Source organism: Hemiscyllium ocellatum, chromosome 5, assembly GCF_020745735.1.
Source record: "Hemiscyllium ocellatum isolate sHemOce1 chromosome 5, sHemOce1.pat.X.cur, whole genome shotgun sequence".
Classification (NCBI taxonomy): domain Eukaryota; kingdom Metazoa; phylum Chordata; class Chondrichthyes; order Orectolobiformes; family Hemiscylliidae; genus Hemiscyllium; species Hemiscyllium ocellatum.
The window spans coordinates 124,805,283-124,820,118 of NC_083405.1; the positions used below are offsets into that span (position 1 = coordinate 124,805,283).

The 14,836-nt window shown below is 40.2% G+C and overlaps 1 protein-coding gene across 1 annotated transcript in view; it reads left to right on the top strand.

Annotated features, from left to right (window-relative positions):
- The window catches only part of obscnb (obscurin, cytoskeletal calmodulin and titin-interacting RhoGEF b), an 821,414-nt gene that overhangs the window by 367,558 nt on the left and 439,020 nt on the right, over positions 1-14,836 (top strand). The window contains exons 38-40 of the mRNA XM_060825732.1: positions 1,111-1,377; positions 8,742-9,008; positions 11,765-12,031. Of these exons, the coding sequence (XP_060681715.1) occupies positions 1,111-1,377; positions 8,742-9,008; positions 11,765-12,031 (801 nt within the window). The remainder of the gene's footprint in view (positions 1-1,110; positions 1,378-8,741; positions 9,009-11,764; positions 12,032-14,836) is intronic.

Genomic DNA, 14,836 nt, shown 5'->3' on the forward strand with positions numbered 1-14,836 from the left:
TCCCGAGGACCTTACCATTAAGTGTATAAGTCCTGTTAAGATTTGCTTTCCCAAAATGAGCTGAACAGGCTGGGACTGTTTACCCTGGAGCCTCGGAGGCTGAGGGGTGACCTTATAGAGGTTTACAAAATTATGAGGGGCATGGATAGTGTAAATTGGCAAAGTCTTTTCCCTGGGGTTGGAAGTCCAGAACTAGAGGGCATAGGTTTAGGGTGAGAGGGGAAACATATAAAATAGACCTAAGGGGCAACTTTTTCACACAGAGGGTGGTACGTGTATGGAATGAGCTACCAGAGGACGTGGTGGAAGCTGGTACAACTGCAACATTTAAGAGGCATTTGGATGGGTATATGAATAGGAAGGGTTTGGAGGGATATGGGCTGGGTGCTAGCAGGTGAGACTAGATTGGGTTGAGATATCTGATCAGCATGGATGGGTTGGACCGAAGGGTCTGTTTCCATGCTGTACACTTCTATTACTCTATGACCTACGGGGAACTCTGTCACACAGAGGGTGATGCGTGTATGGAATGAGCTGCCATAGGAAGTGGTGGAGGCTGGTACAATTGCAACATTTAAGAGGCATTTGGATGGGTATATGAATAGGAAAGCTTTGGATGGATGTGGGCAGGTGCTGGCAGGTGGGACTATATTGGGTTGGGATATATAGTTGGCATGGACAGGTTGGACCGAAGGGTCTGTTTCCATGCTGTACATCTCTATGACTCTAAATTCTGCAATCAGTTTGTGCAAACCCAGATTCTGTAAAGAGCAATATGAAAATCTCCAGATAATCTATTTTTTACATCAGTGTTGGGCAGAACATAAGAAATAATTTTATTAAATAGTTCCAGAAGATCATTTGTACCTGCCAGGTTCCTGAGTTAAACAGGAACATGGCATTTTTGACAGTACGCACTCCCTTGATCCTGCACAACACTGCCACATTGAGCCCACAATCCTCTGACTCACCGGTGAGACTGCTATCATCTGAGAAATTGCTGGCATACTTGTTTTTTTGTGAGCTTGTGCATTTTGTTACTTGGTAAATTGTTGCAGTGAAGAAGTTATGTAGAGTCACTCAAGAAGGCATTTCACTTTTCTGTTCTAGTGCTTCCAGTGCTTTTCAAGAAGAAGCTTCAGAATAAAGAACATAAAGAAGGGAGTGTCGCCACATTGCAATGTGAGCTGACAAAACCTGATGCCCCTGTAAAATGGAAAAAGGGATCCATGTTGCTCGATGCTAATGATAAGTACAAAATGAAGCAAAAAGGTTGTAATATTGAGCTGATTATTCATGACTTAAAACTTGAAGATGCTGGAGAATATACCTGTGACTCTGGGGAAGAACAGACAACTGCTTTGTTAAAAGTAAAAGGTAATCAGCTCCTTTTATGAAATGAGTTTGACATTTCTTTCTACCTAATGTCCTTCCCAGTTCTTCACGTGGCAAAATAAAACCATGTGCATGTCTATTAATGGGTGGACAACTCTCTGTAAAGGGAGATTTAGTTAGATTTGAATATTCTGTTTCCAGAGGAAAATGAAACCATTCTGATGTATAATAAATGTGCTTGTATGAGTGTGTTGAATGCATTAGAAGGACTAAGCATAGAAAAGATTGAATAAGGCCTGATATTGCGTGAGGGAACAGTGATGCTTGCCTATTTGTTGCAATGTAGGAGCTTGCACACATTGTAAAAAAGTACTACAGATGCTGAAGATCTGAAATACAAACAAAATGCTCAGCAAGTCTGGCATCTTTTTGTAGAGCATCTCTGCACAGATCTTGCTCAATATGCAAAGCTGCCTGCTATTTTGAATAATACAGGAGTGCACAGCAGTGTCCTATGAGGTGGTCAGTGGTTATACCAAGTACCAAGATCCTTCGCGTTCTAAAGAAAAGTCACCAAAACTCGAAATGTTAACTCTGTTTTCTCCCCACAAATCCTGGGTCTAGAGCTCCTTACATCAAGCATAGACATCTATTTAGTGTAAGGAATTGTTATGGACATTTTCAAACATCACTCCCAAGTCTGGGAAGTTTGGATCTTCAAAGCTTTAGTCCAGCATTAACAGTGGACCAAATTTCTAGGAGCAGAAGTAAGCTATTCAGCCCATGAATCTGCTCTCCCATTCAATGAGTTCACAATCCTCAATTTCATTTTCCTAAAACCATTACTCTTGATTCCCTTATTGATTAAAAGTCTATTATCTTAGCCTTGAATACAGTTAATGAGCTGAAAATGTGTTGCTGGAAAAGCATCCAAAGAGCAGGAGAATCAACGTTTCGGGCATGAGCCCTTCTTCAGGAAGGGTTGAAGAAGGGCTCCTGCCCAAAACCTCGATTCTCCAGCTGTTTGGATGCTGCCTGACCTGCTGCACTTTTCCAGCAACACATTTTCAGCTCTGATCTCCAGCATCTGCAGTCCTCACTTTCTCCTTCAATACAGTTAATGACCCAGCCTTGACACCCTTCTGTGATAAAGAAGCCCACAGATTCATTACCATCTGAGAGAATAAATTCCATCTCATCTTTGTCTTAAATGGACATCCCCTTATTCTATGATATGACCTCTGCTCCTAGACCCTTTACAAGGGAAACAACTTTTCTGCAACTGCCCTGTCAAGCCTCCAAGGATTTTTCTCAACTCTAATGAGTACAAGGTGATCTTACTAAACCTCTCTCCGTAGGAAAATCCCCTTGTACCCGGCATCAACCTAGTGAATTTTCTCTGGGCAGCCTCAAATAGCATTGTCTTTACTTAGCCAAGGGGACTAAAACTCCGTCCATGCCCTACTTCCAACAAGTAGTAGACTTGCCAACCTTAAGGGTGTTTAGATGGTCATTGGATAAACATGTGGATGAAAATGGAATTGTGTAGGTTAGGTGGGCTTCAGATTGGTTTCACAAGTCGGTGCAATATCGAGGACCAAAGGGCCTGCACTGTGCAGTAATGCTCTATGTTCCAGAACTGTTCAAGTATTTCAGATGTGGTGTGATGAGTGAATTGTATAGCTTTTAACAAGACTTATCAATTTTTATGCTTTTGAAATAAATGCCAATGTTGCCATATGCCTTGACTCATATCTGCTGAACCTTTATGCTAGCTTTTGTGATTCCTGCACAAAGACCCCCAAATCATCTGAATTGCTGCTTTCCACAGTCTTTCCCCATTTAAATTATTTTCAGCTCATCTATTCATCTAGACAAAGTGGATAACCTCATTTTCTCCTACATTATATCCCAATTGCCCACTCACTGAATCTATCTGTAATTTGTCTGTTAACTCTTTGTTTCATTATCATTCCCATTTTTTTGTGTCATTCATAAACTTGGCGATAATACATTCACTTCTGTTATCCTCGTCATTAACATGAATTGTATATAATTGTGGCTTAGCTCTGATTCCTGTGGAATTATTAAATCTCAAAGTGCACCCTTTATCCCAATTCTGTCTTCTATTAGTTCACCAATGCTCTATTCATGCTAAGATACTAGTTCCAACTAGTTGAATTCTTACCTTATTAAGTTGTTACTTTAGGAGAGGCAATGGCCTAGTGGTATTATTACTGGGCTATTAATCCAGAAATCCAGCTGATGTTCTGGAAATCCATGTTTGAATCCTGCAGAATTTGAATTCAGTTTAAAAAGTCTGGAATTAAGAATCTGCTGAAGATCTTGAATCCATTATTGATTGTTGGAAAAAGCCAGGTTCTTCATTATAATTCTTCATGGAAGGAAATCAGCCATCCTCACTTGGTTTGGCCTTCATGTGAGTCCAGACCCAACAGCATTGTGGTCGACATTCAATTAACCTCTGAAATGGCCTAGCAAGCCATTCAGTTATATCAAAAATTTCCATGACATGAAATCAGATGGACCACCTGACATTGACTTAGGCACCAGAAAAGACAACGGCAGAAACAACCCTGCCAACCTTGCAAGGTCCTCCCTAATAACATCTGGGGGTTTGTGCCAAAATTGGGACAGCTGTTTCACAGACTAGTCAAGCAAAAGCCTAATATAGTCACACTCATGGAATCATATCTTCCAGACAATGTTCTAGCCACCACCATCCCTGGTTATGTCCTGTCCCTTCGGCAGGACAGACATAGCAGAGATGCTGACACAATGGTATACAGTTGCGAGGGAGTTGTCCTGGGTGTTCTCAACATTGACTTGCACCCCAAGAAGTCTTATGGCTTCAGGTTAAACGTATGCTGTTTAAAAACCTCCTGCTGGTGACCATATACTGTCCTCCTTCCACTAATGAGTCAGTACTCTTCCATGTTGAACGCTGGCAGTGGCAAGGACATAAAATGTACACTGGGATTTCAACGTCCACCATCAAGAGTGGCTCGGCAGCTGCACTACTGGTTGAGCTGGTGGGTCCTAAAGAACATAGCTGCTAAACCGAGCCTTCAGCAGGTGGTGAGGGGACCAACAAAAGGGGAAAACATGCTTGACCTTATGCTTAAAAATCTGCCAGCTTGTTATGGTATAATAGTGGATTCCATGGGATGTATGAGTTAAGTGACTTAAGTTAACATGTTTATGAGCAATATATAACTGCTCATAAACATGTGAAATAAAGTAATATTTATGAATATAACAGTAAGTATAAATCAGTAAATATATAATAAAAATCTGTAATCTACTTTAGATAGAGTCATAGAGTCTTACAGCACGGAGACTGGCCCTTTGGCCCAAATTAGTTCACGCTGATCAAAATCTTCATCCAGTCCAATCCCATTTCCCTGCACTTGGCCCATATCCTTCGAAATCTTTCCTATCCATGTATTTGTTAAAAGCCTTACAATGTTGTTATGTACCCATTTCAACCACTTCTGTGGGAAGCTCATTCCATGTATGTATCACCCTCTGTGTAAAATAGTTGTCCCTCAGGTTCCCTTTTATTCTTTCCCCTCTAACCTTAAACTGATGCCCTCAAGTCCTTGATTCCCTCAACCTGGAAAAAAGACTGAGTGCATTCACTATATATATATATTAGAAACATATACAAGCTAAAGAGTGAATTTATTAACTGAACTATACAATATAATCTGTAATCTGCTTTAGATTTACAGAGTCATAGTCATATAGCACAGAAACAGACCCTTTGGTTCAACTTATCCATGCTGATCAGGTTTCCCAAACTAAACTAGTCCTATTTGTCTGCATTTGGCCCATATCCATCTAAACCTTTATTATTCAGGTACTTCTCCAAATTTTTTAAAATGTAACTGTACCTGCATCTACCACTTCCTCTGGCAGTTCAGTCCACATGCGAACCATCCTCTCTGTGTGAAAAAGTTGCCTGTCTGGTCCCTTTTAAATCTTCCTCCTCTTGCCTTAAAATTATGACCTCTCATTTTGAACACCCCTAATCTAAGGGAATGACCTTTATTGTTCAGCTTATCTAAGCCCCTCATGATTTATAAATGTCTATAAAGGTCACTGATCAACCTCCTATCCTGCATTTTAAAAAGTCCTAGTGTATGCAGCCTCTCGTTATAACTGAAACCCTCCAGCCCCAGTAATATCCTTGTAAATCTTTTCTGCATTCTTTAAACTTCAGTGATACCCTTCATATAGCAGAGCAGCCAGGACTGTACACAGTTCTCCAAAAGTAGCCTCACTGAGTGGATCTATTAGCTTAAACTACTTTAGACAAGTTCAACATGTTTACTGGGTCTCACTGCCTTGTGCTTTTGGGAACTCCCCCCTTTATGACAGCTGGTCTGGAGAACTCAGGTTTCCTGGCACCAGTTGTGATCTCAATATGAGGTAAAATCCAATGAATATTGCAGAATCCCTGGTATTAATTCTATTCTGGATGCTCTTAGTACTTTCCCAGATATTCCATTGTGCAGAAAACCATCCTCCAGGTGGGTGTGTCACATGGTTCCCCAACAGCTGAAACAACTGCCTTGCATTAAACCACTTGTCTTCAATTGCACTTTGTCAATTAATCATTAATAACCTTGAATATTATCATTTTTAATCTTGCCACTACACGGTTGTAGATTCTTCAGTCCATGATAGTATTGGTCACAGTTGTTGTGGAGACGAAGTTCCACCTTTACATTTAAAATACCCTCCATTGTATTGTGTGGCATTATCACCATTCTAAATGGGACAGATTTTGAACAGATCTAGCAATTCAATACTGGGTATCCATGAGGTACTGTTGTCCATCAGTAGTAGCAGAATTATACTTCAATGCAATCTTCAACATCATGGCCAGGCATATCCTCCACTCAACTAATACCAGCAAGCCAGGGGATCAATCCTGATTCAGTGGAGAATGCAAGAGGGAATACCACTTCTTTGCCACTCCAGGCATGCCTAAAAATGAGGTGCCAATCTTGTGAAGATACCAAACAGGACAACTTGCATATCAAACAGCATAAACGGCAAGAAATGTGATAATATTATATTCGGTTCTGTTTCTCTTGCACAAGGGTGTTGTCACAGTGATGCCGAAATGTCTCCTTCAGACAGGCAGTTGATAAACAACTTTGAATTCTGCTTTGCTGTGTTTTTTAAAAATGAGACAAAAGATTCATGAGATCCAAAAGGCTTTTAGTTTTACTTTCAGTTTGTTGAGAATGTTGCTGCTAGCTGTTGGAGCTAAAAGCTTGAGTTCCCTGCTTCTAGAGTGAAATTTTAGACAGTGGGAGATTTTCTCTTAAATTTCAAAAGAGGCAAATTGTTTCTTTCAGTGTTTCTTTCACCTGGACTGGAAAGAGACAGTATGTGAGAATCATAACTGTCTTGCTGAATTGCATTTTTGCCAAATGGTGTGGTTATGGGATGCTGCCTGTATTGGAACAGTTGATGATCAGTGGTTAAATAATACTTTTACTGTATTGAAATATGTAACAGGTAAGAGATGAATCAAAGATCAAAACTGCCCGATTACTTAAGTGGTTTTCATGATGCATTGTCCCTTAAGCATTGATAATGGTTTCTTGGTTGATTTTCTGAAGATGCTGATCGATGAGATAAAAGCAGTAATACCTATAACTTAATTTTCTATTCTGTGAGATTCCAAAAGGTGACAAGGTAGATTAGGCAGGGAGCTTTCAAATTATCAACAATTGGATTCTTTTTCACTGAAAACACAATCCAAACCTAATTTCTGACCACTCCCTAACTGACTGACTACCTCTCCACGAGGTCCTAGTTTTTTATTTATTCATTGGATGAAGGCATTGCCAGCTAGGCCAGCGTCCCAGGGGACAGTTAAGAGCTGAAAATGTGTTGCTGGAAAAGCGCAGCAGGTCAGGCAGCATCCAAGGAACAGGAGATTCAACGTTTCGGATTCCTGAAGAAGGGCTTATGCAACGCATTTTCAGCTCTGATCTCCAGCATCTGCAGTCCTCACTTTCTCCTCGAAGACAGTTAAGAGCCAACCAAATTGTTGTGGGTCTGGAGTCACATGTAAGCCAGACAGGTAAACATGGTTTCCCTCTCTAAAGGACATTAGTGAATCAGATGTTTTTTTTTTCTCACAGTCAACAATGAATTCATGGTCATCATTAGAATCTGAATTCCAGATTTTTATTGAATTCAAATTTCACCATCTGCCAAGACAGGATTCAAACCCAGATCCCCACTATATTCGCTGGGGTCCGGAATAATCATCCAGGGAAATACCACTAGGCTGTTGCCTCCCTTTAGTTACCATTCAACATTTGCCATCTGCTTGAGAATAAGGTCTTTTCCAGACTTGCAACCAATTCCCAGGTACTGACCTCATTACTAACTAACTTCTGCTATCTGTTTGGACATAATGCTCTTCCCCAGTGATAACTTGTCCGCAAAATCTTGACCAGGAACCAATCTGCAATTAACTTTCAGGCCTGGCCTGACAAATAAACAAAAGCTTGATGATCTGTTTTCCTTTCAACACAAGCTGTTACCCACAGTCCAAACGTTATCTTTAGCTGATAGTTCTACAGCTCCAAACTAAAATTGATAAAAGAACAAAATAAAAAATAATGAAAAATCTGTAAGGGTTCCAACATGCCTCCACCCTCAAAACATTAAGCACCATTTCCTTCATTTAAAAATTAATTTCATTGATTTAAATGTCAAGGTTAGTAACACTGAAACAACAATTGAAACACTAAACTCATAACCGTTCATTCTTCCTCCCTCCATATTCTTAATTACTATTCAACTTTCTTGGTCACACTCTCAAATGTATGACAGTTTACATTTAGGAAAAGGCATCAGCAATTGCATTTTCTTTCCAGGAAAAATGAGCAATTTTTGAGCTAAACGGCTACTGATCTGAAAACTATGGAATCTTATTTTTAAATTTATCAGTAAACTTTTATGGATTATGAGCAGCAAAAATGACAGTCCCATTGTTTTCATAAACCTTGAAGTGTTGAAGAGCTGTTAGACTGCAAGTGCTCTTTTACTAAGATCCATGGTAGGATGAGATGTGTCAGTTTAAAGAACTCACTATGGAGCCTGCAGAGTGTTGAAAGGGTGGAATATTGAAAATAAGGAACACATCCTTTAATAGTACGTGGTTTCTTGGTTGTGCAGCACTTCTTGAAATTTCTTTTGCAAACATGTATAGATATGCATTTCCTTCATCAAGACAATAATATTAGGTTGTTGTGAATCCAAAGAGTTGGGTTTTGGACCTGGACTCAATGCCCATGACCATGCATTATCATCTTCTTGAGCTAAATATGTACAATTATTGTCTCTTTTAGCCCTGCCTGTGCACTTCAAAAAAGAGCTTCAGAATATGGAAGTTCAGGAGGGAGATACTGCCTCACTTTGCTGTGAACTCTCTAAGGCAGATGCCTCAGTGAAATGGAGAAAAGGATCTATTTTACTTCATCCAAGTGACAAACATGAAATGAAGCAAAATGGTACCAGTGTTGAATTGCTTATTCATAATTTAAAACTAGATGACTCAGGAGAGTATACTTGTGATTCTGGTGACAAGAAGACAAAGAGCTGCTTAAAAGTGAAAGGTAAAGCAATCTACTCCTATTAGTGTTTTTTTTTGTTTTTTTTAGAAACATTTAAAAATATTGCCATGCACCATTATGATTAATTTATATATAGAACATAGAATAGTACAGCACAGAACAGGCCCTTCAGCCCACGATGTTGTGCTGACCACTGATCCTCATGTACGCAACCTCAAATTTCTGTGACCATATGCATGCCCAGTAGACTCTTAAATGTCCCCAATAACCTTGCTTCCACAACTGCTGCTGGGAACGCATCCCATGCTCTCACAACTCTCTGTGTAAAGAACCCCCCCTATATACTTTCCTCCAACCTGCTTAAAACTATGACCCCTCGTGTTAGTCATTTCTGCCCTGGGAAATAGTCTCTGGCTATCAACTCTATCTATGCCTCTCATTATCTTGTATATCTCAATTAGGTCCCCTCTCCTCCTCCTTTTCTCCAATGAAAAAGGTCCAAGCTCAGTCAACCCCTCTTCATAAGATAAGCCCTCCAATCCAGGCAGCGTCCTGGTAAACCTCCTCTGAGCCCTCTCCAAAGCATCTACATCTTTCCTAAAACAGGGCGATCAGAACTGGACACAGTATTCCAAGTGCAATCTAACCAAACTTTTATAGAGCTGCAACAAGATCTCACGACTCTTAAACTCAGAATCCCTATTAATGAAAGCCAAAACACCATGTGCTTTCTTAACAACCCTGTCCACTTGGGTGGTAATTTTAAGGGATCTATGTACCTGCACATCAAGATCCCTCTGTTCCTCCACACTGCCAAGAATCCTATCCTGAATCCTTTACTCAGCTTTCAAATTCGATCTTCCAAAATGCATCACCTCGCATTTATCCAGGTTGACCTCCATCTGCCACGTCTCAGTCCATCTCTGCACCCTATCAATGTCCCGCTGCAGCATACAACAGCCCTCTATACTGTCAATGCCACCTCCACCCTTTGTGTCGTCTGCAAACTTGCTGACCCATCCTTCAATCCCTTCATCCAAGTCATTAATAAAAATTATAAACAGTAGAGGCTCAAGGACAGAGCCCTGTGGAACACCACTCACCACAGATTTCCAGGCAGAATCTTTTCCTTCTACTACCACTCACTGTCTTCTGTTGGTCAGCCAAATCTATATCCAGACAGCTAAGTTCCCCTGTATCCCATTCCTCCTGACCTTCTGAATGAGCCTATTATGGTGAGCCTTATCAAATGCCTTGCTGAAGTCCATATACACTACATCCACAGCTCGACCCTCATCAACTTTTCTAGTCACATCCTCAAAGAACTCGATAAGGTTTGTGAGGCATGACCTGCCTCTCACAAAGCCGTGTTGACTGCATTTAATCAAGCCATGCTCTTCCAGATGGTCATAAATCCTATCCCTCCGAATCCTTTCTAACACCTTGCACACGACAGACGTGAAACTTACTGGTCTGTAATTGCCGGGGATTTTCCCTATTTCCTTTCTTGAAGAGAGGAATTACATTTGCCTCTCTCCAGTTCTCAGGTACGACTCCAGTGGAGAGCGAGAATGCAAAGATCTTCGCAAGTGGTGAAGCAATTGCATTTCTCGTTTCCCAAAGCAGCCGAAGACAAATCTGGTCCGTGCTTGGCGACTTGTCAATCTTAATGTTTGACAAAATTTTCAGCACATCAGCTCCCTCTATCTCTATCCATTCCAGCATGCACATCTGCTCTTCAAAGCTTTCATTCACTACAAAGTTCATTTCTTTCGTAAAGACACAATCCTTTATGTATCCTTCAAAGAGTAACTCCTGATATTTCTCATATTGCTGATGCTACAGGCAAATCTGCAGGGTGAATGGAAAATTTCACTCAACTTCTAATATTTAGCCTTTCAATTCATTTAGTAAACCGTCTAATGCTTCTGGGTGTGTGGCAATTTCACCCTTTATCTGACCTTCAATAAAATGGCTTTTGCAAGGGTGTGCTGCTGGCATACCAGCATGCTGTAGCATGAAGTTATGCATTTGATTACCTCGTATCTACTCCCATATTGGGCTGAGAGTGCTGCATTCTGTATAATATTTAAGTTAGTATAACAGACTTGCAGCTTCTCTTAATCAAGACCAAATGAAAGGATGATTTTCCTACAAAACTCATGCCAAGTGATATATTTGTGACTATTTTGATAATCTCAAGTTGAATTGTCACTTGTATAATAAAGAGATTGATTCATTATGATTAATTAAGGATTAGTGTTGTAAACTTTATTTTGACTATTTTACCTATTGAATACAAAGTACTGCAAATGCATGTATGCATGTGACCTATCTGTTAAAAATCATGTAATAAAGATTAATGTAGCACCTACATCAAAGTTACAATTAAGGTTTTTGAGACATTTGGTTATAGGGGCTACATTAATTAACGATAACACTTGCGAACATTGATTATGTGATTTCTGGAAAAGAGAGCTGTAATTGGTCATGTAGATAATTACCACAATAACCCTTATAAAATTATAATTGAGTAAAAAAAGGTTACTTCTAACGTTTTTAGAAGACAAATTACTATGAAATTAAAGAAGCATAGAGGCGACTAAATAAAGTTCTCAATTGAAAAGATAGTTTTGAATGTGTGATACATATTACAACAATAATAATTGAATTAGCACAAATGGGCAGATACTTAGTTGAATTATTTTGAATTATTGAGATCATTAGTAGAATGGAAAATTTGGTGTTGACCTGATTATTATCTTGTACTAAATGTTTGAAATCTCTGTGAACTTTAGCCTTGCCTATACTCTTCAAACAAGGGCTTCAGAGTAAAGAAGCCGAAGAAGATAGTTCGGTCTCGCTGTGTTGTGAAGTTACTAAATGTGATGTTCACGTCCAATGGAAAAAAGGATCTTCAGTACTTCATTCAAGTAACAAGTATGAAATGAAACAAAACGGTTCCCTGACTGAGCTCATTATCCATAACCTAAAACTAGAAGATGCTGGAGAATATATCTGTGATTCAGGGTTTCAACAGACCTCAGCCATCTTAAAAGTAAAGGGTAGGTCAATGATTTATTATGTAGGATGAAAATCTTAAATCAGTTTATAATGCTGTACTTTTTTGTGCACTCAATATGCTGTCCAGGTCATTGATGGGAAAGTAATGAAATGGAAATTTTTGGTATTGGGAGATGGGTGCAATTAGGACATAGGATATGGTCCCTGAGCCAAAATAATGACCCGCGAGGCATCCCCAGTATTCAGGCGATATGAGGTTGACAAGGTATAGACAATATTAGGCAATGTGCATGTTTTATTGCCATGTTCTCCTAAATAAGGAATAAAAGTAACACGGGAAATACTGAGCAGGTCAGGCAGCATGTCGGTAAGAAACAGAATTAATGGCTGAAATTTTAACAGTTCACTTCATCTTTCTGTTTATTTGCCATTTTTTAAAAAAAATCTGGATTCTGGCTGTGTGCTGAGGAACAGACATGGCTGCATCATAGTGGAAGCTTTTCAATGGCAAAACTTGCTATCGGTTAATATTGTTACAGTTGGGCTATAAAAGAACTTCATGGTCAAAACGGTAGACTCTACAGCATGACCATTATTTTCACATTGCTGTGCCCATCTTCTATAATACATTCCCTGAATGGTTGCACTCTAAATAATCTCTCTTTCTCAGGAGTTGCTTGTTACTGGCACTGCAGTCTCTTGACCAGCAAAAAAACCTTCCTTTGTCACATGCTGTTCTTATATCCCTGATGTTGCAGAAATATTGGGTGAAGGAGGTCTATAGGTATTCTAACAATTGAACTGTGTGAAGAAGGTGGATTATTTCATGAGAACCTGTTTCTTCATCAATTTCACCCATTAAATTCATGATATGGGAGATTTTCAACTGCTTCCATTGTCCCCAACCAAAACCCCACCATGTCACCCAGATAGCCAGGCAATTCCATCTTTTTCCCCTCAGTGCATCTGATTTCAGCTCCCTCTTAATTCAGTAATTTCAGAATTGTGAGAATAGAGAAATATAAGTGTTTTCAAGTCAGTTAAAGGGAGGAAGAAAAAATGGGAAGGTCTCTGATAGGCTGGAGGGGAGAAAATAACAAAAGATTTCATGGTACAACAGTGAAAAGGATTGTTAATTGGTATGGGCATAGTACAGAAACAAAATTATGTCAAGCTGTGTTTTGAATGGTCGTACAGGGGTGAATTTTCCCGTGTTTTGGTTTTTTGAGAAGAGATTCATGGTGTCCAGTTTGCCATGGCCATTATCGATTTTTCTCATGTAGTCTTCTGCTCTTCATCTCATTAATTGTAAAACTGGCTTCTTTGACGCAACTCTTGTCGAGTCATCTGGCACGAGAGGTATAAAAGCTTGCCACTGCTGGGACTTTGTGATGTTCATGCTGCTGGCACAATATTTAAAGCCCTGGTGAGCATCACTTTGGAACTGCCTTTCACACTCTGGTGCTCCATTGTTCTTATGATTGACCGGGCCTAGAAAAAGAAAGCTTGCACTCCACTTCACTTGCAGAGGCATGGGGGATGAATTGGTGGACAGACAGATCATCCTTTTTCCTGGTGACTTGAAAAGAAGGCCATACCACCAGACTCAACCAGCCTGGATTGAAATAGGAACCTTGATCAGTGCAGTTTTTCTGGTAGAAAGAAGTGTTCATTATTTCAGAATAAAGTCAGCCACCATTTTCTCTCTTCTACCTTTCATTCACAGGGCAACCACTCACTCTAATTCAGCCACTGTATACGCCTCTCACCAGGCTTATGGACCACAACTGTCACTATTACATGCAGTATATCAACTCAGTGGCTCTCAGCTACCTCATCCCCTCAAACTATTCATCTCTTCCTGTCCTCTGCATGTCCTACTCATTCATTGAAAAAAGCACACCACCTCTCTTGCCCATAGCATCAAACATTAAAAGCTTTATCATCCACATCCATCATTTGTTTCATTGCAGGAGAAAATGTTTCTCTTATGAAAGAATGAGTGCATACAGTGGGCTGCCAAGACCAGCACCAGAGACCTCTACACCTGGGGAAGAAGCCATTGAACTTTTCAAAAACTTCTATCATAGTAAGTTCTCTGTTTAGATTAGACTTGGGAGCATTGTCTCCTGGGAGCATCAGTGACACATCTTTGCAATGATCGAGAAAGAAACACCCCAGTGCTCTGACTGGACTTCTAGAAACCAGGCATGTGCTTGGTGACAGATAGAAGATAATCCAATGGTCTAGCCATTAATTAATTTGTCAAAACACACATTTACAGGAACAGGAGGCACTGTGCAAACTGAATCCAATGCTGAAAAAATCCACTATTGTTATGAATACAGTGTCGACTCCAGCATGCATACATCTGGCTGTCCAGGACAAGCTGGTTAGACCCATGGAGACCCAGAGCCAACACACTCAGTGTCTGCCAGCTATATGTATGGACTTGGTTCTCAGTATCAATTTCAAGACAAGAGTTGGCGTGGTGCAAGAAGGCAACAACAGAGAGGATGATCTACAGACAAAACACCCAGAAGCTTGCTGACAAGATACCTCAGAGGTACCCGGTCACTCTACCTCCCTCTGCCTGTGATATTGAAGCCTGCAGAATTCCAAGCAGGGGAGGGTGAGTTGGCATTGGGGTAGGATATATTTAGTGGGCCTCGGCCCTTGAATCCAAATGCACCTGGCGATGGCCAGTCAACTCTTCCAGTCCAACAGAGACACCCAGAGAGCAGGCTCCTTCTACCCCACTTGCAGAAGTTAGAATTTTTTTTAGGTGTAATGGGAGGAAAAGGAAGAAAATATCTCTCTCAGAGTACATAAGTGACATGTATGAC